Source organism: Corythoichthys intestinalis, chromosome 5 (genome assembly GCF_030265065.1).
Source record: "Corythoichthys intestinalis isolate RoL2023-P3 chromosome 5, ASM3026506v1, whole genome shotgun sequence".
NCBI classification, from domain to species: domain Eukaryota; kingdom Metazoa; phylum Chordata; class Actinopteri; order Syngnathiformes; family Syngnathidae; genus Corythoichthys; species Corythoichthys intestinalis.
In genome coordinates, this window is record NC_080399.1 from 30355452 (window position 1) to 30380312 (window position 24861).

At 40.3% G+C, this 24861-nt stretch overlaps 1 protein-coding gene across 1 annotated transcript in view; it reads right to left on the reverse strand.

Moving 5' to 3' along the window:
- The window catches only part of poc1b (POC1 centriolar protein B), an 83345-nt gene that overhangs the window by 4332 nt on the left and 54152 nt on the right, over positions 1-24861 (reverse strand). The window contains exon 11 of the mRNA XM_057836250.1: positions 350-712. Within this exon, the coding sequence (XP_057692233.1) occupies positions 350-712 (363 nt within the window). The remainder of the gene's footprint in view (positions 1-349; positions 713-24861) is intronic.

Genomic DNA, 24861 nt, shown 5'->3' on the forward strand with positions numbered 1-24861 from the left:
TACACATTAGAACGCCTTGCTGTCTGCATTTTAAAAAACAAATGATGTTGATAATGATGTTGATAACGATAGCACTTAAATAAAGGTCTTAACAATAATCTAAAACATTTAATTTTAGCTATAGCTTTACCTGTTCTATTTTCTATAAATGCACTTAAACCTATTAAAAACACAACTTTTAAGTAACGTTGCAAATGTTTTTGAACACAGAAACGCTGCTGCTCATTCTAAATTCAAACTATAAAAGACAATATACGTACATATACAGGTATGGTTTTGTTCAGCACGTCTGCCATTCTTAGAATTTTCAAATGTAAGATGACCTGCATTCTTGCCACTACTGACCTACCTGTGTAAGAACTTCCAGCTGCTTGACCATTTGCTCCAAGAGGGAGTTGAGAACAGGCTGTTGCCTGGAGGGGACGGCCGTCTGGTTCGTCGGTTGTATTGTTTCGCCTTCTTCCGGCCACTCTTGTGCCTCCTCTTCCTCCTGACGTTTTTTGACGTTCTTTTCTTGCGGTTTTTTGCTCTTGGTCCCTCGCTGCTTCCGCCGACCTCCATCACGGCTGCTCTCATCACGTCGCTTCCGTCGACTTCCCTCGCGGCTGCTCTCATCCTTTGGCCAGTCTTCAGCCTCCATGGTCGTGGCGACAGATGGCACACTGTCGCGGACGTCCCTGTCATCAGCGTGGTGGTCATTGGTGTCGAAGTGCTGTAGGGAAAACATATTCATTTCATTACATATCAGAAAAAATACAAAAGTGACAAAATAAGTATACTTTACGTCAAAAATAATTCACAATTTAAATATTTTTGATCTGATTTTTTAAAATGGTGTACTGTAATTGGCCCACAGTTAAAAATGTGTTTTAATTATGTTTTTAAATATTTTAAACTGTATTTCAATTAGTGCTGCAACGATTAATCTATGAACTTGAGTAATTCCATTTGGGAAAAAAAGCTTCGAATCAAATTTTGCTGCTTCGAGTATTTGTTTACTAGAGCGGCATTGTAATGGTTTGTTTTGAAAGTGTTTGCATTTAGTTTTATTGATTTGAGTGGATACACTGCCCTGTAGTGGCAACAATGAATATGACGAAACTCAACAAGGCTGAATCTGGCTGCTCCCTGTTAAGACCAACATAGGGTCATAAGTTTTTGTTTGAGGTACAGTGCCTTGCAAAAGTATTCGGCCCCCTTGAACCTTGCAACCTTTCGCCGCATTTCAGGCTTCAAACATAAAGATATAAAATTTTAATTTTTTGTCAAGAATCAACAACAAGTGGGACACAATCGTGAAGTGGAACAAAATTTATTGGATAATTTAAACTTTTTTAACAAATAAAAAACTGAAAAGTGGGGCGTGCAATATTATTCGGCCCCCTTGCGTTAATACTTTGTAGCGCCACCTTTTGCTCCAATTACAGCTGCAAGTCGCTTGGGGTATGTTTCTATCAGTTTTGCACATCGAGAGACAGACATTCTTGCCCATTCTTCCTTGCAAAACAGCTCAAGCTCAGTGAGGTTGGATGGAGAGTGTTTGTGAACAGCAGTCTTCAGCTCTTTCCACAGATTCTCGATTGGATTCAGGTCTGGACTTTGACTTGGCCATTCTAACACCTGGATACGTTTATTTTTGAACCATTCCATTGTAGATTTGGCTTTATGTTTTGGATCATTGTCCTGTTGGAAGATAAATCTCCGTCCCAGTCTCAGGTCTTGTGCAAATACCAACAGGTTTTCTTCCAGAATGTTCCTGTATTTGGCTGCATCCATCTTCCCGTCAGTTTTAACCATCTTCCCTGTCCCTGCTGAAGAAAAGCAGGCCCAAACCATGATGCTGCCACCACCATGTTTGACAGTGGGGATGGTGTGTTCAGGGTGATGAGCTGTGTTGCTTTTACGCCAAACATATCGTTTTGCATTGTGGCCAAAAAGTTCAATTTTGGTTTCATCTGACCAGCGCACCTTCTTCCACATGTTTGGTGTGTCTCCCAGGTGGCTTGTGGCAAACTTTAAACGAGACTTTTTATGGATATCTTTGAGAAATGGCTTTCTTCTTGCCACTCTTCCATAAAGGCCAGATTTGTGCAGTGTACGACTGATTGTTGTCCTATGGACAGACTCTCCCACCTCAGCTGTAGATCTCTGCAGTTCATCCAGAGTGATCATGGGCCTCTTGGCTCCATCTCTGATCAGTTTTCTCCTTGTTTGAGAAGAAAGTTTGGAAGGACAGCCGGGTCTTGGTAGATTTGCAGTGGTCTGATGCTCCTTCCATTTCAATATGATGGCTTGCACAGTGCTCCTTGAGATGTTTAAAGCTTGGGAAATCTTTTTGTATCCAAATCCGGCTTTAAACTTTTCCACAACAGTATCTCGGACCTGCCTGGTGTGTTCCTTGGTTTTCATAATGCTCTCTGCACTTTAAACAGAACCCTGAGACTATCACAGAGCAGGTGCATTTATACGGAGACTTGATTACACAGAGGTGGATTCTATTTATCATCATCGGTCATTTAGGACAACATTGGATCATTCAGAGATCCTCACTGAACTTCTGGAGTGAGTTTGCTGCACTGAAAGTAAAGGGGCCGAATAATATTGCACGCCCCACTTGTCAGTTTTTTATTTGTTAAAAAAGTTTAAATTATCCAATAAATGTTGTTCCACTTCACGATTGTGTCCCACTTGTTGTTGATTCTTGACAAAAAAATTACATTTCATATCTTTATGTTTGAAGCCTGAAATGTGGCAAAAGGTTGCAAGATTCAAGGGGGCCGAATACTTTTGCAAGGCACTGTATGTCTTTTTAATCCATTAGGAATTTAGTTTAGTTTAGTTTTATTTAGAAAGTGTACTGTCAATCTACAAACTTTATTAAATCTTTGTATTATTTCAATTATTTTAATCCAGACAATCAGATTATTTATAACATGTTAGAATTATGTGGTCAATATGTAACTGAATGATGTATAATGTTTAACACAATGACTGCCATTTACAGTAAAAGAAAGTGAATGATCACTGACTGTCCCACTTTAATTGGATTAGATGTGTTTCACCATCAATGACAGGTAGTGAGTTATTAAGAAAATAATACATTGGCAACTTTATATTTAATTGACTGGTGAATGTACGTACTTGACTTAAAACTTTATTTAATAACAGGTTTGTATTATTGTACAAATATTTAAAACACTAACTCTGGTCACTTTTTGCTTTTTTAAAAAAATATTTTAAATATTTATAGTTTATTATAATCAACCAATATTGTTAGTGAAAAAAATAAAAGTTTTTCAGTACCATACATTTGCAACACAATTACAACGATGGAATCGTAATCTCATAGTTGAATTGGCCACAAAAAATAGACAAAATATGATTTTGTTAACCCTAAGCAGCAACAAATGCAAATAAAATAGTTGACCATAACAAACTTTAAGAAAAAATTAATCCACGGTAACGGAAGTAGCATTTTGGAACCAAAGTTAAAAAGTTGTATTTTGGCAAAACAAAACACTTACCTACGTATATTTGAATTGAGAAATACTGCTCACTATAAAATCAATGATAAAAATGAACGAGGAATTATCTGAATTATGATCATTTTAACTGGATTTTATTGTATCATGTACCTAAAAGAATGAGCACTGAGACACACGCACACACAAAGGAAGGAAGGAAGGAAAAAAAGAGGAAGTAAGAGGAGAGGGTGTCACACATTCCAGATTTAATGCAAAGACCTATCAATTCCGGCGTTCTTCCTGTCCTGCTTCAAAGAGCCGTTAATGATGGAATGAGCGGAGGAGGATTGTAAAGACACGAGGAGGAGGGGAAGATAGGAGGTATTAAACAAAGGTGAACAAAGCTGAGTGTGTCTCTGGTCGGCAATCTCTTTTTCAACTCCTCCTGCTCAGCAGCACATCTGGTTGACATCTGCTAAACTCATTTACACTGAGTGCATCCAGACCCCCCCTTGAATTGGCCCATACAGGAAGAGTGCCCGCATTCAAACCCGTTCTGGAGGCAGATTAGCAGATTTACTGAGCGCCAATCAGCAGAACGACACTTTTTACCATTTGTGCTAACCATTTGTGCTAATTAAGAGGTTAGCATAAGTTTAGATTAAATGTAACATTGCTTACAAACACATGCAATGACTGGCCAGACAAGGTCGTTGTTTACAAACACATACAATGGCTGATTATACAAGGTCAGATTTTGGTACATAAAGGGTTGCCCAAAAATTTGTATTTCAACTTCTTGGTGCAATGCAAAAGCATTTTGGCATACAAATATTGCATTTTAGACCATAAATATAGTAATTAATCATGAATCACATTAAAAACAAAACAAAAAAACAATCATTTTGTTTTTAAAATATGACTGGTGACCGGAGAAAGTTGTATTTAGCCCCCCCACCCACAAAAAAACATTTGTGAAAAACAGTTTTGGAATCAAAATAAAAATATATTTTTTTAAATATACACACGGTCCAAGGTTTCAACTGGGACCGTGTGCTTTGGTCAGATGAGACCAAGATTGAGCTTTTTGGCAACAAACACTCTAAGTGGGTCTGGCGTGCCACGAAAGATCCGCATGCTGAAAAGCACCTCATACCCACTGTGAAGTATGGGGGTGGGTCAGTGATGCTGTGGGGCTGTTTTGCTTCCAAAGGCCCTGGGAACCTTGTTAGGGTGCATGGCATCATGAATGCTTTGAAATACCAGGACATTTTAAATCAAAATCTGTTGCCCTCTGCCCGAAAGCTGAAGATGGGTCGTCACTGGGTCTTTCAGCAAGACAATGACCCTACACATATGGCCAAATCTACACAGAAATGGTTCACCAGACACAAAATCAAGCTCCTCTAATGGCCATCTCAGTCCCCAGACCTTGTTTTGTTGGCAAAAGGGGGTTGTAGAAAGTATTAACACCAGGGGTGCTAATAATTGTGACACACATTATTTGATGTCAAATAATTTTTTCTTTATGTGGGATTTTTTCCCCACTGAATGAATGCACTTGTATTGAAGGTTGGATTTTTCTCTTTTTTCCATTAAGGTCCCATATTATTTGAATTAAAAAAAAATATTAGAAGCTAAAAAACACATCTTTTTCAGGGGTGCCAATAATTATGGAGGGCACTGTATGCAAGTGTTAAAAGTTTCTGTTCGTTTGTTTACAGATGGAAAACGCTGTTAGGCAAGGGAAGACAACTTGATGTGCCTCACAACAACACTTACTGTACGTTGATGGACATTTATCGAGAATATGTGCATTCTACTTTGAAGATGGAAGGCTCGACTTATTCTCCACCTTTGTTAATATTGTAGTAACTTTATATATTTGTGTTTTATTGACCTGTTTTGCACATGCACTAATCATTTTAGATAAAAGAAATGGAATCATGTTGTCTAAAAGTTTTATTGCAACCAATATCTGCAATAAAAAGTATTTATTTATATGTACATGTGTGATGAGCTCATAATACCATAACTATAATCTAACCAAACGAACAATACATTGTAGTATTTCCTTGTAACAACAAAATCTGTGTCAGCCCTCCTGCATTCGGCAACTGTAATATTATTTGCAATTTTGCCTCATTTTGGTCACTCTAGTGGCCGGCATATCAAGCTACACTTAATGTTAATACAGGCCGCACTAAGGGTGTAACGGTACATGTATTTGTATTGAACCGTTTCGGTATGTGGTGCTCGGTTCAGAAGGGACGCGTACCGAACGAGTTTCTGACGTAATGTAACCCTTACTTTTCGAGGCTGTGAGTCGATCGGGTTACAGTTTCTTTGTGTAGATTATATTTACTCCGTCTTCTCTACTATAATGAGGACCAACACGGTAGGACTGTGGACAGGATAACCCAGAAACCTCAACGACGTGACAACGTGGCCGCCGCGAGAACGCAATGAAACGCGGGCGTTAAAGTCAATCAGACAATGCACACCAGTCGCAGTGCGGCCGCATGTTAGACGCGTCCCAGAAGTGGCTCAACATGACGCACGCGAAAAGAACGGCAGAGCTTATTATTTGACGCGAAACGCGACCATCCTGCGTCAATACTACTACCGGTAGCTAGGATCGGGCAGACCGGAAGTCACTCATGTAAAAATACGGTGGATCCGGTCGATTTTCAAACTAATATGCAATCGTAACCCACTTTTTGAGTCCATCAGATCTCTTGAGTGGTAGATTGGGGCACAGTTGACTTGTCTTTGTTGATTTACTGCTGTCTTCTCTGCTATAATAATAACCAACACGGCCCCGTGTTCAATACAAAACCCTCCTACCACAACAAAACATGTAGGAAGTAATATTCACATCGGAACTAAAGTTATACAACATAAAATATATTATATAAACAGGGGTGCACATAAGTGGTCCGCATGGACGTAGACAAACGCGCTGGCCCTCAACGGCTTCCATACGCTCTTGCGTACCGATGGCTGACCACTGTATTTGCGGCGGACACGAGAAAATAACTTCTCAAAATGTCGAAGAGGCAGGCCACACTGAGTAATTACGTCCGTGTTCCCCCACCCCCGTCAAAAGACAGACAGACGACAGAGACGTCACCGGAGCTACCGAAAAAAAGGACTTTTGCTGAAAAGTGGCTACAGGAGGTACCGTGGCTAGAAGCAAATGATGCTCGCACGGAAATGCGGTACAAAATGTGCTGTGAGAATCCCAATGTCGCCGATAAGAGCAGCGCATTTTATGTAGGGTCAAAGAATTTCAGCCATCCAAACTTTGAAAAGCACGAAAAAAACAGAGCATGTGGCAATTAAGCAAACTATCGATGTCAAACAGGACCCCACTCGCCCTATGGACAAGTGGCGGAATAGGACGGAATAAAGGTAATGAACAGCGACATGCACTGACAAACGTGTTTTTGCTCGCATTTTACAAAGCTAAACATGCACGTTCAATGAGGTCTTACGAGGAGGACATCCCACTTTTAAAAAGGCTTGGAGTTAATGTGGGAGCCGCATAATGCCCTTTATTTTGAATTGGTGCTTTTTATTTCTTTACATTTCACTTCAAAGTAATGGCAATTTTGTTGTGCCAGTTGATGTTAATCAAGCATTAATTGTTAATATAATTAATTAAAGTTAACTGGCTCTAAGTAAAGCTTGTCATAAATTTATCGCATCAGGCGGGTCGGCTCTCAAGCTCGATGAGGACCAAGTCACATCTCCAGGTCCTCCTCTGAGAACCTGGGCAAAAAAATTATGTGCACCCCTGAATATAAATGAATACTACATCACATTTGTAAAATATAAACACATAATAAAATAAATCATAGCCCATTTAAATAAAATAAATTGAAATAAGCTAAAACACCTGTAATTAAATAAAAAGAATAATGCACATATCCTGCTTACACAATTAAATTTATTAATTTCTGTGTGGCGCTTTAACTTGGGAAAATCCACCAATAATGCTTTTGAAAACCGTTCATAAGAAAAAAACATGATTCACTGAGGCATTTCATTTGTAAAATACATGTTAAAATCTTTGTCATTGGGATTGCTTTTCTCTTTAGCTTTTTTCTTCTTTCTTTCAGAAAGAAAGCTGACCAATACGCGGGCAAATTGTTGTTGGATTATTATCTTTAAATACCCACTACTTTTCTAGCAGAATTCCAGCTTTGTATAGGCTAATATTCCTATTGTTGAAAGCACAAAGGTGAGTAATAAACAACCAGCACATTTATATTTTGCATTTTGTTTTCTTACTGTACCGAAAATGAACCGAACCGTGACCTCAAAACCGAGGTACGTACATACCGAACCGAGATTTTTGTGTACCGTTACACCCCTAGGCTGCACAGATTGTTAGAAATTTGTCCATGAACGATCAACGAAGTGATAAGAACAAATCCACAACACAGAAAGTCCCATAGCTTCATCTACGTCGTGCTGTATCCATTTTTGGAGATTCCGTGGGTTCCTCTGGTTTGATTTTGCAGTTTTAACTTTGTCTATACATTGCTTACTTCAACTGCACTTCATGTTGTTCTGTCTAAACCTGAAGTCCGTAGCAGAAAATGTCAAAGATGGCGCCACCCATGTTTTGCTCAGCAAACTTATTTTTAGTTTTGTGTGAAAGAAATTAGGCAGAACCACTGAATACAAACAACAACAAAAAAAAACCTTTGAGGAAAAAAAAAAAAAAGAAGCAATGGGAAGACCAAAGCCACTCTTCCAGGTACCAAACAACAACAACATGAGACAGAAAAAGCCTCTTGAGGTGACATCAAACAGCTCCACCATGCTGGAGCAGAGTGCATGGCTAATCCTAGCCCGCATGCTAATGACTTGTTTGATCCCACATCTGTGGACTGTATTCCAAATGGATAGGAGGCTACTTTGAATATGATGTTACTTTTGAATCATCACAGAAGACCGTCAAACTTTGCAGCCTCGATGTTACTTTCATAGCTATCACAAGGTTGAATGATTAGAAAAACAAATTGTCTTTGAAGTTTACAAAAACACAATTTTTAAAATTCTTTTCAACAAAACACGTTGCATTTTATGCGGCAAATCAAACATTTGTAAGTAAAAAAAATTCTAGAGTTGAAGATTTGAAATTGTCTTGTGTATTAACCAGTGTTGTTTTTGGAAACCCTTTTAATTTTGGTCTTAGTCTTATGAATTGAATTATACCCACCTGGACGCCATGAACTGTATGTAAAAAAAGTACGAGAGTTCAAGAGGACATGCTAACGTGAATGCTATGCTAATGGTATGAGTTACATTTAGTGCATGACGATTACTCAGCTCAGACCTTTGAAGGCTAAAGCAATGTATTTTCTGTCTGGCCAAGCTAAGAAAACAAATCTTATCATGTGTCCAAGATAGAGCGACTGGAGACGACACTGGTGAGTCGGGGGGTGTGCAAGTATGTCACGACATAACCAAACACTGCTACGATGCAGGCTAACTACACAGAAATGTCACAAATTGGGAACATGTGACAGAAACTAATGCACATTTTCGTCTCGTTCTTGTCTCGTCGGACGAAAACTGGCATTTGTATCGTAATGTTTTAGTCTCCCCCCAAATATTTTTAGCTTGTTACCATCTCGTCATCATTATGAAAAAAAGGGTTCGTTAACGAAATGTTTTCGTTATAACAATAAAACTGGTATTAACAAACCATGAACGATACTTTTTTTTTAAAGTCACACCTTCATCTTAACCATAACTTTTCAAACTTCATTAAACACATCAACTTTTTATGATGAAACATCAATTTACATGTAGTAGCAGGTCTGTATCACCGGGACTAAACAACTAGATACATAACTTCATTGTAGAGCTGAAACGAATACTCGAGCGACTCGAGTAACTCGAGTTTAAAAACTGATCCGAGTAATTTTATTCACGTCGAGGAATCGTTTAATTTTGCCAGCTCTAAGCATCACATTTTGCCCGGACTACTTTTAATGTGGGCCAACGCGCTGACGTCACGTGCGTAGAGGAAGAAGCACTAATCAAAAAAAAAAAAAAAACTTACTGCAGCCGACAACCACTACAAACTACGCCGACGTTGCTAAAAACTATGCCCGCATGATGCTAGTGTGGTAGCAGGTAGTGTCCGATGCGTCTCATAGAGATCGCATGCATTTAGGACTAGATGCGAAATGACAGACTCGGCCTCGCCTGGGCAGCGTTACTAAACAGCCGCCATCTTTAAGCAGTAGACTTCTCGGCGCTAATAAATATAATGTTACTGTCACTCGCTCACGTAACGTTAGCCCTTCGGAGGGCTAGGTTTCTATTGATTATGACCACTGTCGATGCGTGGCTAACGTGTCTTACATACAGGCTTTATTTAATCTGTAAAAACACAGCACTGTAGAGTGATGAGGGTGTAAAATTAAAACATAATAAAGCTAACTGTCAGTTTTAGCTCAGTAGTCATTGCTGAATAAAACACCAAGTAGCACTTGTCCCTAATGTGCTCCAATACAGCAGGTATCATACATTTATTTTGAGCACTGCAAAAACTCAAAATCCTATCAGTATTTACAGTTTAGACCAACTTAAAACTTAACTAGAACTTAAAAATAGCTTGACACAAATTTAAATTCAATTGAAACACGTGGGAAAAACACGTAGCTTTCAAGTGATGTGTGTTATCAAGTGTAATGACATTTTTGGGTAAGAAATGATTTTTTTTTAATAAGATCTAGAAGTTTTTGGAGTGAAAGCAGTGATTTTTTTTCTAGTCACATCTGAGAAGCAATTGTTGGCTGTTTTCAACAATGTACATCGAAAATAAAGACATTGATTGACTGAAAATGGTTCAATATTGGATTAAATGTCTTTTTTTCTCATGCATATTTATAATTTATCTTTACCTAAAAAAAAAGTTTTATCCGATTACTCGATTAATCGATAGAATTTTCAGTCGATTACTAAAATATTCAATAGCTGCAGCCCTACTTCATTGCAATTCATCCTTCACACAGCCACTAGAAAACATATGTCCAATTCCAGGTGACTGGGAGATCAGGACTTTACGACAGTCGTGCAGGTCCTCATGTAAAATGTGGTCTGCCATTAGGCAAAACACTACTGCTTTTGCCCACTGGCAAAAATTACAGAAAACTGAAAAGTTGTTAAGTGTTGCTTTAAAGCTCTTTAATGCTGACTAAACACATGCTTTATTTTTAAGACAAACATCGATGTTTAACTCACAGCAGACAAAAATCTTCCTTGAACTGTAGGATGGTTCCAGAACAGCTTCTTTAACAGCGAGTGTATGTTGATACTTATCGACCTGAAGTAGATAATTATCAACTTGCTTTGATCTCCTGACACACAGGAAGTCAGGTGACGGGCTTTTGATAATTCTTTCGTGCAAAGACTGCAAGATGTGTTTGTTAGGGGGCCACGCCCGCAGCCGCAGGAAGACAAAACACCTGCAGGAGATGCGCCACCCACAAACCATTAAGAGTGTGTGCCGTCTAAACAAACTAAATGTCTGCCAGAGGCGCGGCTCTCAGTTCTTTTTTTTTTTTTTTTTTTTTTTAAAGGAAGCCGACATCCGTTCGTCTATCTCAGTGACATCCGCCCACGCTCAAACCAAAACATCCTGCTTGGCGGCCTTTCAATGACACGCACATACACACAAACACACACACACATACAAATGTCTCCGCCAAGGCCTCGTCACGGCTCAATGGTGGCGTGTCATTCAGAGAAAATAGTTTTGTGGTCAATATTCTTACTTTAAAGCTAAATGACAACTTTTTGCGGTCAAAATGTATCTTTTGTGCAGAAAAATATCATGTCCAGTGGTGAACCTTTGCATTTCTCTGTCAAAAATTTCACATTTTCTGGTCACACATTGCCATTTGCATGACAAAATATTACTTATTGTAGAAAATGTTGTTGGGTTAATCATTCCACTTTATAACAAAAATACAACTTTTGTAGTATAAGTGATATTTTTTTGCCTAGCTCCACCTTTTCGTGGTTAACAAGATCATTTTAACGACAACTACAACTTTTTGTTGCCAGCCGTTGTATTTGTGTACGGAAATACATCTTTTTGTATACAATTGGATTTTTACATCAAAATAAATCTTACAGATCAATGAAAGCTCAAATGACACTTATGCGCACACGCACCCTCACACACACACACACACACACACACACACACACACACACACACACACACACACACACACACACACACAAAAAAAAACAGATGGCCTTTGGCGGAAGTTGGTTGGGGCACCATTGTCACGGTCATCATCAGGATGGTAAACATCCTGTGTCCCTGAGCACAAAAAAAACCTGTTTGTTCTCGTGCTACACTAAACTTTGACCTACTGAGGTTGAAATAAAAGAGGCGTTCACTTCTAAACAGAAGAGATCTTTTAGCCCGTTCCAGTAATGAAAGACTACTTATTCCATGTATAATTTTATTATACATGTTTTTGTGGACAAGCATTTCATTCGGGGGATAAAATATAAAATTTTGTGGCCAGCAAGAAAGGGAAAGGAGTAAGTACCAAATATATAGTATTTCTATTTTTCTCCCTGCAGTAAAGGGTCCTTTTGTTCCATCATTCATGGGCAGTGGTGAGAAAATGTCAGTAAATCTGAAAGAAGACATACATGATACATGTGCCAGGTGCTGATTTGATCAGCCAATACAAAACATGTGATTCACATCCCAACACATCCAAAGTCAAGGGATGTTCCAGTGGGAAAATGTCTCACATTAGAATAATCTATTACCTTCCATCAAGTAGGCTCTCGGCATCACCCTCTTCAGGAAAGCTAATGTAATATCCTGCCAGTTAAGGCTGTACCGCAGCCAATATTAATGATGTACTTCTGGTGGTGATCTGACTTTTAAAATATCACAGTACCGTATTGGCCCGTATATAAGACGGTGTTTTTTTGCATTCAAATAAGACTGAAAAAGTGGGGGTCGTCTTATATTCGCGGTCTAGACGTTATACCCATTCACGACGCTAGATGACGCCAGATATCATTGAAGCGATGTTCTATCATGATGGATCTCAGCTACTCTCAAGTTTAACCAGTTTGCATTATTTTATTGCAATGTTTTTCCTTATTCAGATTTGTTTCAAGACTACAGTTAGGCTTCACTTTGATGGTTAATGCAGTTATTGCAATTTTGTTGTTTTATTACAATAGGTTGGTTTATTTACATTTAAAAAAAACCATAAGCCATTTATTTACGAATGTGATTGCACTTTAGTTTACATATTTAAATGTTCAGATATTAAGATTTGAATGAGGAAAAATAACATGCTTTTCTCTCAAATATATTGTTGTAATCATTTGTTTCAGATGTACTGTAATTATTTTCTGTATAAAAATTTGTTGTTCAAAAAGTCTTTTTTCAAACTTGAGTCTTGAAAAAGAGGGGGTCGTCTTATAATCAGGGCAGTCTTATATTCGGGCCAATATGGTATTTACACTGCAGTGATCTGATGACATTAGGTGTCACGGACAAATCTTTCGAGCAAGAGGAGCACGACTATGCCAACTTCGTCCTCGACTGAGTATATAGCAGAGATGCACAGAAAATCTTCGGCCAAGTGCTTATAATTGTTTTCAGGGACTGTTTGTCCATCAGTGTAGACTTGTTGGCCAATAAAGTTATGCACGCATGAAACGCAGTGAAAATTTAGCTGAAGAAAAATTGTGTGAACTGTCTGGACTGGTGTGAGCCCCATGTCCATATGTGCACTTGGCACCAGGACACAATAGGCCGCAGTTTGATTAACGACTTTGTAGTCATCGGATTTGCGACCGCATGTTTTGGACACTCGGATGAAGGGTTTCTTTTGGTGGGTTCCATGTTCATATGGCAATAGGCTAGAATTTTCTGTAGGCCTTGCAAAATCAGTCAAAATCCAGTAAAACAGCTGGGAGCGAAGGGGGTTGCTCCAGTGAAAATGGCTGGGAGTGGATGAGTTAAGAGCAACCAGGAGACTTATATTATTATATTCCTCGTTGAATGCGTTTGGCGGAAATGATAAACAAATGATTTTAGCATTTTGAAATTCTACAGGAAAAGAAAGAAAAAATGTAAAATCCTGCTTTTACTCGTCAAAATTTGCACAAATATGCCGACAGTTTAAATATGTGGTCAATAGTGGCAGTTTTGGCCATAACATTTGTGGTCAAAAAGAGCATTTCAATGCCAAATTATAACATTTTGTTGGCCACAGATGCATTTCTCTATGGCAGAAGTATTTTTTTTCTCAGCAACCATTGCAACTTTGCTAAAAGGACATTTCTATTTAGTCAATTATTGCATTGACACAACGCAACACAACTTTTTGTGGTCAACTATGACATTTGAGTTACAAAATACAACTTTTTGTAGTCAAGCATATTAAGCCTGAACGATATATCGTTGAAACATCGCCATCGCGATGTGTGCGTGCGCGATTGTCCCATTGCAAGGACGTGCGATAGTTTTAATTTTTTTAATCCACATACGCCCTGCTTTCTGCTCTGAGCAGAGCCTCACACCCTCCCTCTCCCAGCTCTTTGAACCTCACAGTCACTGCAGCACTTGCTTATTAAAGTTAACGTTGCTGGTATCTTTGATCTTGCCAAAGAAGCGGACATCACAGCGCAACAGCTGTCAATCATCGTTTAACTTGTTAAACAGTTTCTGCAAGGAAGCCGCTTTGGAATGAATATGTGTGTGTGGAGACGTTTGAGACATATAAATTAAATGCCAGAAGTGATCATGAGGAGTTTGTAATTTCTACATGTCCACCCTCTACATGTCCACCAAGAGTCACAGCTAAGGTAGATAAACAGAAGTATTTAATAAAGCCAAGCATTTTTCTACTACAGTACTTTATTCTTGTTCAATTTGGTTGGTTGGTTATGTTTAAAACTGACCCGAGCTTGAAAGGAGAGACCATACCGCCCGGCTGGGCGAGACGACGATTTTTAAATATATACATATTTTATATATATATACATACACACATTTTTTAAAATCATACTTTGGGGAAAAAGTGAGAAAAAAACATGCCTTATATGTATCTCTTTCCAATGCAAAATCTGAATAAATACATTGAGCACACACACAAAAATAAATAAAAATTTGGGGGGCGGGGTGCGCAACTTCGCGGTTTTTCACTTTTCGCGGCGGGTTCTGGTCCCCATTAACCGCGAAAAATGAGGGATCGCTGTACACTGGTCATTGTGAGTCATCCAAAGTCTTTCCAAACAGCTATTCAAGTCATCTAGTGAAAATTTCTTTAAAAAAAACATATATTTTTTAATATCGCAATATAATATCGCAAACCCCAAAAATCGCAGCAATAGTTTTTTCCAATATCGTTCAGGCCTAAAACATATTAATGCTTATGCATTCTTATTCCAAAATATTTTTTCCCCTCATAATTTTTTTTTTTTTTTTTACTTTTCTTAGAAGCCACCACAACAATTCAGAGATTGACTGTTATTGCAGTGTAGCTTTAATGCAAATTAAATGATCTTAGCATCCCTAAATAATCACAGCAGAGTGGATAACAAGGATGCACTGGATCACGACTCTCGTCCTCTTCAAAGCAACACAATAACAGTGGAGAACAGCTCGACCTAGAACTAAACACTCAATCACTCTTCGCCATGCATATGCGGCAGCTGCTCCAGCTTTTTAAAATAGATTTCATTCTCAAGCACTTTCCTTTCAACACTGCTGCCAATTTCAGTTTACCTTTATACAACAATGACCTTAAAACACTTACACATGGTGTTTTGTGAATGCCTGGCCACAAGTTGGTGATGTAGACGATCTAGCCCTGCTGTGTCAACCTTAAATTCACAATGAACCAATTTAAAAACAACAAAACAGAGAAAGTCACAAAACAAACTCTAAAAGAATATTTAATCATTAATTGACTGAAATGATATAATATCTATAGATGTGCCTTCAAAATAGTTTCAATTTAAAGTTGGCTAATAATATGTTAACATACCAGACAACTTTTGAAACCGGAAAAGTGTCGTAATCTGGCCAGCTGACTCAACTCTTAAAAAACACAGCACTGAAACATATGTGGACACTGCAAGATGAGGAACTTTCAGTTCTGTCTTTTTACATGAGTCAGTCCTTCATTTACTCTGCTTCCTCTTTTTATGTGTATTTTAAGGTGACTGATGAAACAACAAATCCTGTTTTCACTCTGTTAGGTGACACAGGGCACTAATTAAGGTTGATGTCATGTTACGCTGCCAGACCATTATGTTGTAAAATGCATGACAATGCAGTCACACCCTACTGATTCCCAGCAAGTATTTAGTTATTATATTTTATAACTGTATAATTATTATGATATCAAATACAGTGGGGCCAATAAGTATTTAGTCAACCACCAATTGTGCAAGTTCTCCTACTTGAAAAGATTAGAGAGGCCTGTAATTGTCAACATGGGTAAACCTCAACCATGAGAGACAGAATGTGGGAAAAAAAAAAAACAGAAAATCATATTTTTTTATTTTTAAAGAATTTATTTCCAAATTAGAGTGGAAAATAAGTATTTGGTCACCTACAAACAAGCAAGATTTCTGGCTGTCAAAGAGGTGTAACTTCTTCTAACAAGGTCTAACGAGGCTCCACTCGTTACCTGTATTAATGGCACCTGTTTTAACTCATTATTGGTCTAAAGGACACCTGTCCACAATCTCAGTCAGTCACACTCCAAACTCCACTATGGCCAACACCAAAGAGCTGTCGAAGGACACCAGAGACAAAATTGTAGACCTGCACCAGGCTGGGAAGACTGACTCTGCAATAGTTAAAACGCTTGGTGTAAAGAAATCAACTGTGGGAGCAATTATTAGAAAATGGAAGACATACAAGACCACTAATAATCTCCCTCGATCTGGGGCTCCATGCAAGAAGAAAATGATAACATGAACTGTGAGCAAAAATCCCAGAACCACATGGGGGGACCTAGTGAATGACCTACAGACAGCTGGGACCACAGTAACAAGGGCTACTATCAGTAACACAATGCGCCGCCAGGGACTCAAATCCTGCACTGCCAGACGTGTCCCCCCGCTGAAGCCAGTACACGTCCAGGCCCGTCTGCGGTTCGCTAGAGAGTATTTGTATGATCCAAAAGAGGACTGGGACAATGTGTTATGGTCAGATGAAACCAAAATAGAACTTTTTGGTAGAAACACAGGTTCTCGTGTTTGGAGGACAAAGAATACTGAATTGCATACGAAGAACACCATACACACTGTGAAGCATGGAGGTGGAAACATCATGCTTTGGGGCTGTTTTTCTGCAAATGGACCAGGACGACTCATCTGTGTAAAGGAAAGAATGGATGGGGCCATGTATCGAGAGATTTTGAGTGAAAATCTCCTTCTACCAGCAAGGGCATTGAAGATGAGACGTGGCTGGGTCTTTCAGCATGACAATGATCCCAAACACATAGCCAGGGCAACAAAGGAGTGGCTTCGTAAGAAGCATTTCAAGGTCCTGGAGTGGCCTAGCCAGTCTCCAGATCTCAACCCCATAGTAAATCTGTGGAGGGAGTTGAAAGTCCGTGTTGCCCAACGACATCCCCAAAACATCACTCTAGAGGCGATCTGCATGGAGGAATGGGCCAAAATACCAGCAACAGTGTGTGAAAAGCTTGTGAAGAGTTACAGAAAACGTTTGGCCTCCGTTTTTCCCAACAAAGGGTACATAACAAAGTACTGAGATGAACTTTTGGTATTGACCAAATACTTATATTTTCCACCATGATTTGCAAATAAATTCTTTAAAAATCAAACTGACGTTTACCCATGTTGACAATTACATCCATCCATCCATCCATCCATCCATCCATTATCTTCCGCTTAGTCCGGGGTCGGGTCGCGGGGGCAGCAGCTTTAGCAGGGAAGCCCAGACTTCCCTCTTCCCAGCCACTTCAGCCAGCTCCTCCGGCGGGATTCCAAGGCGTTCCCAGGCCAGCCAAGTGACATAGTGTCTCCAGCGTGTCCTGGGTCGACCCCGGGGCCTCCTGCCAGTGGGACATGCCCGGAACACCTCTCCAGGGAGGCATCCGAACCAGATGCCCGAGCCACCTCAACTGGCTCCTCTCAACGCGGAGGAGTAGCGGCTCGACACCAAGCCCCTCCCGGATGACCGAGCTTCTCACCCTATCTCTAAGGGAGAGCCCGGACACCCTGCGGAGGAAACTCATTTCGGCCGCTTGTATCCGGGATCTTGTTCTTTCGGTCATGACCCACAGCTCGTGACCATAGGTGAGGGTAGGAACGTAGATCGACTGGTAAATCGAAAACTTCGCCTTTTGGCTCAGCTCTTTCTTCACCACAACGGACCGGTGCAGAGTCCGCATCCCTGCAGACGCTGCACCGATCCGCCTTTCAATTTCCCGCTCCCTCCCACCCTCACTCGTGAACAAGACCCCAAGATACTTGAACTCCTCCACTTAGGGCAGGATCTCATCCCCGACCCGGAGAGGGCATGCCACCCTTTTCTGGCTGAGGACCATGGTCTCGGATTTGGAGGTGCTGATCTTTATCCCAACCGCTTCACACTCGGCTGCGAACCTTCCCAGTGAGAGTTGGAGGTCATGGCTTGATGAAGCCAACAGCACCACATCATCTGCAAAAAGCAGAGATGCAATGCTGAGGTCACCAAACCGGAAACCCTCAACGCTTCGGCTGCGCCTAGAAATTCTGTCCATAAAAATTATGAACAGAATCGGTGACAAAGGGCAACCTTGGCGGAGTCCATTCCTCACTGGGAACGAATTCGACTTACTGCCGGCAATGCGGACCAGACTGACACCGGTCGTACAGGGACCGAACAGCCCTTACCAAGGGGCTCGGTACCCCGTACTCCCGGAGCACCCTCCACAGGATTCCCCTAGGCACACGGTCGAACGCCTTCTCCAAATCCACAAAACACATGTAGACTGGTTGGGCGAACTCCCATGCACCCTCGAGGACCTTGCTGAGGGTGTAGAGCTGGTCCACTGTTCCACGGCCGGGACGAAAACCACACTGCTCCTCCTGAATCCGAGATTCGATTTCGATTTCCCGACGGACCCTCCTCTCCAGCACCCCTGGCTTTACCGGGGAGGCTGAGGAGTGTGATTCCTCTATAATTGGAACACACCCTCCGGTCCCCCTTTTTAAAAAGGGGGACCACCACCCCGGTCTGCCAATCATGAGGTACTGTCCCCGATGTCCATGCGATGTTGTAGAGGCGTGTCAGCCATGACAGCCCTACAACATCCAGAGCCTTTAGGAACTCCGGGCGGATCTCATCCACCCCCGGGGCCTTGCCACCGAAGAGCTTACCAACCGCCTCAGTGACATCAACTCCAGAGATCGAAGAGCCCACCTCAGAGTCCCCAGACTCTGCTTCCTCAAAGGAAGGCGTGTCGGTGGAATTGAGGAGGGCTTCGAAGTATTCTCTCCACCGACTCACGACGTGAGTCAAGGTCAGCAGTACACCATCTTTACTATACACAGTGTTAATAGTGCACTGCTTTCCTCTCCTCAGACGCCGGATGGTGGACCAGAATTTCCTCGAAGCCGTCCGGAAGTCGTTTTCCATGGCCTCACCGAACTCCTCCCATGTCCGAGTTTTTGCTTCGGCGACTGCCGAAGCCGCAGTCCACTTGGCCAGTCGGTACCTGTCAGCTGCCTCCGGAGTCCCACAGGCCAAAAAGGCCCGATAGGCCTCCTTCTTCATCTTGACGGCATCCTTTTCCGCTGGTGTTGACAATTACAGGCCTCTCTAATATTTTCAAGTGGGAGAACTTGCACAATTAGTGGTTGACTAAATACTTATTTGCCTTGTGGTGCCAAGCCTGAGTTTCACAAGAACTACTAGCATCCTGTATAACATTGAGGTGTGTTTATCTCCTGTTTTATGTACATGATCACAGATTCCCCTCTTCACATCCATGGTAGTACTGCCATCATTAAAACGTCAAAGTAGCAAAACACTTGTGAATTTAATCGTGCAGCTAAAAGTCTGAGAAGTGAAGTAATACTTTAGGACTCTCTTTCAATTCCTTGACACGGCATCACTCCATGACCATTCACACAAAATTATGCCAGTAAGAAACGAGGCCTACGCTGACATGTTTAGTCACTTCCCAACCTCTGCTGCTGTTGTTTTTATGAATTATTTTCCCACCTCTCACTGTTTCTTTCCCAGCAAGCGGAGGCGAATCCTTTCACGTCGAGGAAGTGAATGAGCGTCATTGTGGCTCGGCAAGGGATTAGCCCATTTTAAAGCTTCTTAGTAAGATTTACCCACATAATTCACATTTTCACACACAGATGTGTATGTGGAGGTAGAAAATGTAGGACTACAGAGAAGTAAATTTATCGCATGTGTCTTTTACTTAGAAACTATTAAGAAGTCATTCCACTTTTCATGAGACATTTAGAAAAAAAAAAAACTATAGTCACTTTTTTAAATCTTTCAGGACAAAGAATAGAAAAGCAGTGAAAAAGCTAGAAACAATCTAACAAGCTTATGTACATTTTCTTTTAACCATGAAAAACAATGCCTCTAAAGGCTATTTACATGAAATTTCAGTGAAAATTATTATTACTATTATTTTTTTGGAATAGGTAGGTAAGGCTCACCAAAAATCACCGAGCTCCCCAAAAAAGGATTTATACCAGAGGGGATTGCGCCACAACTGCAAGCTCACGTTCCCCCAAAATGTCAGAAAATAAGTGATCAAATATGTACTCTTGTGTGCACATGTCACTGACCAAGTATGTTCTACAACGCACTCCATTTTTGTTCAGAATCAGCCTCTTATTACTGGTTACGACGCAGCTTGCTTTTCGTTCATTCATGCAGCTTCACAGCGCTTTAATGAGTGTGGACGTTCAGTGTCTACAGAATTGAGAGTGTAATGTTGAGGAATGAGACAAGTCAGTCATTGGATAAATGCTAGACTTGTCCCACCCATCAAACGCTCAGCATTTCTGGGGGTCTATGAGAAGTGGGTGGGGCTCAGCTGGCACAGACGCTCAGCTTCTCTGCATGAAGGTTGGATCTGTCTGACGCTACTTCTACACAAGGATGGATAATTTTTTTTTTGTCTTGTAATTCAGATGGTATCTTATACCTGTCCGCACAACGTTTAAGGTGCGTTCATAAACGCCATGCTCCTGCAAGGGACGCCTATGCAAAAAGGAGCAGCCTCGTGTGTGACGTCATCATCCGTGCGGGTCACCGTTGAACTGGATGCTTGTAATTTTTCAGTGTTGTTCGATGTTCGATGAAAATTTACAAGTTCTTTCAGTTGTAAAAAGAGGAGCAGGAAAGCCACGTCTGTACCATTCGCCTCTATTTTATACAATGCCGTAATGTGTAACGGCCATTGTGCGCTCCGTGACGTCACTTCCTTTGTATCTGATGATTATACGGAAAGCTATGGCTATATTCAGCGGTTTAGGCTCCGTTCAAGTAATTATGCGCTCCTCTAGCTCGTGTAATCAAATCTTCAGACAAGAGGTACATTATTGGAGCTGACATGTCGTATAGTCTAACTCAGACATGATCAAAGTCCGGCCCGGGGGCCAAATGCGGCCCGTGGTCAAATTTCATCCGGCCCCCAGCCTCTGTCATAAAATCAATAACGTTTGGCACAGACTTCATAAATTGGTCAGCAGTACTGATACCAGCATATGAAGTAGCTTACACACTAAATGCTGCTGCTTATTTACCCACTAAAAGGCATCAGCACTCCAAGCAACATTACCTCATGGGATCCTTTACTCCCAATTTTCTGAAATAGCGACAATCAACAAAAAAAAAAAAGTTTTTGCAACGGCCGACAATTCAAAGATAGGTGGAAATTGGACTATTTCTTCACTAAAATACGCAACAACTGTGTCAATGTGAGGCGATATTACCAAACAAGACACGCTGACATGTACGACAAGATTACAGGGAAGATTCGTAGCGAGAAATTGAATCAACTTTAAGCTAGTTTAAATTTACAGCAGTATGTCGCAAGAGCCCGAGAGTCGAAAGAGAACGCAACAAAGGCTAGTTGCGAGTTTGCTGAAATAATTAATTAAAAATGAAAATAAAGCAAATGTGACACAAAGAAAGGCTTGCTAAAATTTGCTTATATATATTGTTCTACGTAAAGGACGTCAGCCAAGGTCGGCCCCCCGCATTTTTATGACACAAAATCTGGCCCCCTTTGCAAAAACATTTGGACACCCCTGGTCTAACTAATTACATGTTTAAGGCCATTATCTGTCGTAGTGTAGACGTAGCCTGAATCCCTTTTTGAATGACAGTGAAATGAGCAAATCAGTGATATTATGGCGTAAACATCTGAGGAAGGCATGTTTCGATTTTCATTCTGTTGTTCCGCGTTAAACTTCCTTTCCTAATCATTCTAGCAACTTTCTTTGTAAAAACGACTGGTGAAAAATCGAGCTTCGATTTATGGTGTTTTATTTACCTCTTGTAGCTGCTTGTGTTCGGAGACCGAGTCCTGTCACTAAGCCTGTCGCGATATGCAATAATTCCATTTATCGCGCGGTAAATGAAAATGAAGGCGGCAAGTTTCCCGCTGTGTTTTATCGCCTCACGTGCGTGCGTATGTGCGTGCGTGCGGCAGAAAAGGACAAGCCTGAAAGCCTGACAATTTTTGATTTTCATTCTATGCGCCAAATGAGCACGGGGGCAAATTGACACACCCACGTCACGTCATGCACACAAGTTAAGGCTTATGTGCGTGCGTGTATGCGTTCTATCAGTCCATATAAACTTTGAATAAAGGACTAAATGGGGATTATTAATGTCTGTTATTTGTGCCATTTTTTGGGGAAATCAAAATATGATCACCCTGGAATGACATACAGCTAGCATGTGTAATTTGTTTTGATGCTTCTTCGCATGCGGGCCCCTTTTCTGAGCGCAACTCGGACTGCGAATTAGTGCGTTTGCTTGATACTTGAACGGGCTCCATGGACAAAGGCAGTCTGGGGCACGCAAAAAAACAGACATGACATTCATTCATTCATTTCCATGCCGCTTTTCCTCACGAGGGTCGCGGAGGTGCTGGAGCCTATCACCAGCTACCAATCGGATTTGTGCATTAAGACCTGCAGTATGAACCTAGCCTTAGTGAAGCCAAATTTTTGTTACTGCTACTTAATTATTGTATTTTTCCTCTGTTGTTGTTGAAGTGCAATTGTTTGTGTTACTACAACTTTATACCTCTGTGCCTAAATGCTTAAGTTATTGAAGTGGAACTTCATTTTTTTTCTTGAAAAAAACATTTTATTTATTCTGTGTTTCTGTGCAGTATTGATATTGTTGTCTTTAACTTAAAAGAGGCATGGTCTATTGTTTTTCGTTGTGATTTCTTAAAAAGTATTTTTGAATTTAAGAGTAAACGTTTATTGCGTTTAAATGGGTGTACTTAATATTACCTAGTATTATTAATATATACTGTATTCTTATTGTGTTATTGTAAATTTCTTAAAAAAAATGTGTAAAGGAAAATTAAACAACCAAAGTGAACTGCGTAGTACCCAAAGTCACAGAGGCGCATATTCAATTTCACTTTCATTAGTTTTTCATTTGTCAAAATTGTCACTACTTCCAGGAGAGACTCACGAAACGGCTGCCCTGAGAGGCTCCACCTGTCACAGCTACTGTTATGCACATGCTCTCTTGGGTGTGGTTTCCAATTACAATAAATATACGCAGCGGTGTGGTGCAGAGTGGGCAAAAGATTTATTCTCTATTTTTTATTCTATTGCTCTCTATTACTTGCTAAAAGATTACCACCTTTTTCGTTGTCTGTCATTTTGACTGACAGGGTCATAAAAATCCGGTCATAATCTATTTTTACCCGTCACTTAAATTTTTAAAATGACTATATCTTGATGCAGTCACTATATGTATATACACAATAATACTTTATAATATAAAGTAACTAACATTAGTGCAGTCATGGATTACAGTAAGCAAACCAGTACTGCGTTTCCATATATATTTTTATTATATTTTGTATATATATATATATATATATATATATATATTTTTTTCTTTTCCCCAAGTGGGACCTTCCATGATCCTAATACATTTAATAATAATAAAATATTATATAATTCCATTATATATATATATATATATATATATATATATATATATATATATATATATATATATATTTATTATTATTATTATTAAACAAAAATGCACGTTGATACGACGCACATAAAGGCAACTTCCAATTTTTAAAAAAATCGTTAGAAAGTTGTATGGACTTAGAATCCGCTAGCTTGTTGTTTCCTGTTGTCTTCCGAAATACACCTGGGTGACGGCGCGTCAAGTGTTCGTTCATAGCCGACGTGCTACCGTGGTATGCGAGCTCAGCTTAGCAAAAAGAGTACACACAGTGGTGCCACCCTCCATATTTTCCTTGAAATAATTTCAGGCTCTGGCTAGTCTGGTACGCTTTTTTGGCTTTATGCCGCTTTCACCGTGTTACCAGTTCTGCCCTTCTTGGTAATTGGCGGCGTTTTCAACTGCTCGCCGCAGTGAGGAGTGAACCGGCGATTCACTTGATTCGTTGTCATCCTTCACTGCATCAGTCCCTCTTTTTTCACCTCTTTTATCAACACCATCATTGTTTTGGGGCTTTTTGAAGAAACTTGGGACACTCAGTTGCCTTGACATTTTTCCCAGTAAGGCCAACGACGACATGCATCAAGAGAGACAATAGCTAATTAATATGCTCACTCGCCACCCTGTGGTCTGGGGTGTGAATTGCAACCTGTCAAAATGACAGATGGACTTGTTTTTTTCCGTCACCGTTGTAAAAAAACGGTCAACGACGGAAAATATTCAGTTAACGCGACCCCTGATATATATATACATATATATACGTATATATACATATTAAAATATGACTATTTTTTTATTAAATTCAGATTTTTTTCTAAAAATAACCATGTTTTTATTAATACATTTTCTTGGTTTCCTTGGCCAAAAATTTAAGACATCTTAGTTTTCGGGCAGCAACAATTTCCTGCGATTTTATTTATAACGCCGATGTGTAGCTTGGTACTAATCTGTTATATTTGCAGGAGAACAAAAGATTTATCCTTCTTGCATGGATGCGCCCACGTTCAACTTTCAAGTTTGCACAAGCCCTGACGCAACTTCCTCTTAACCAAATTGTTTGATGCACCTCTCATTGTGAGTAGCATCGCCCCGACCGCTCACTGAAACATTCACTGCCCACACTACATAAGGAGGGATGCTTTGACA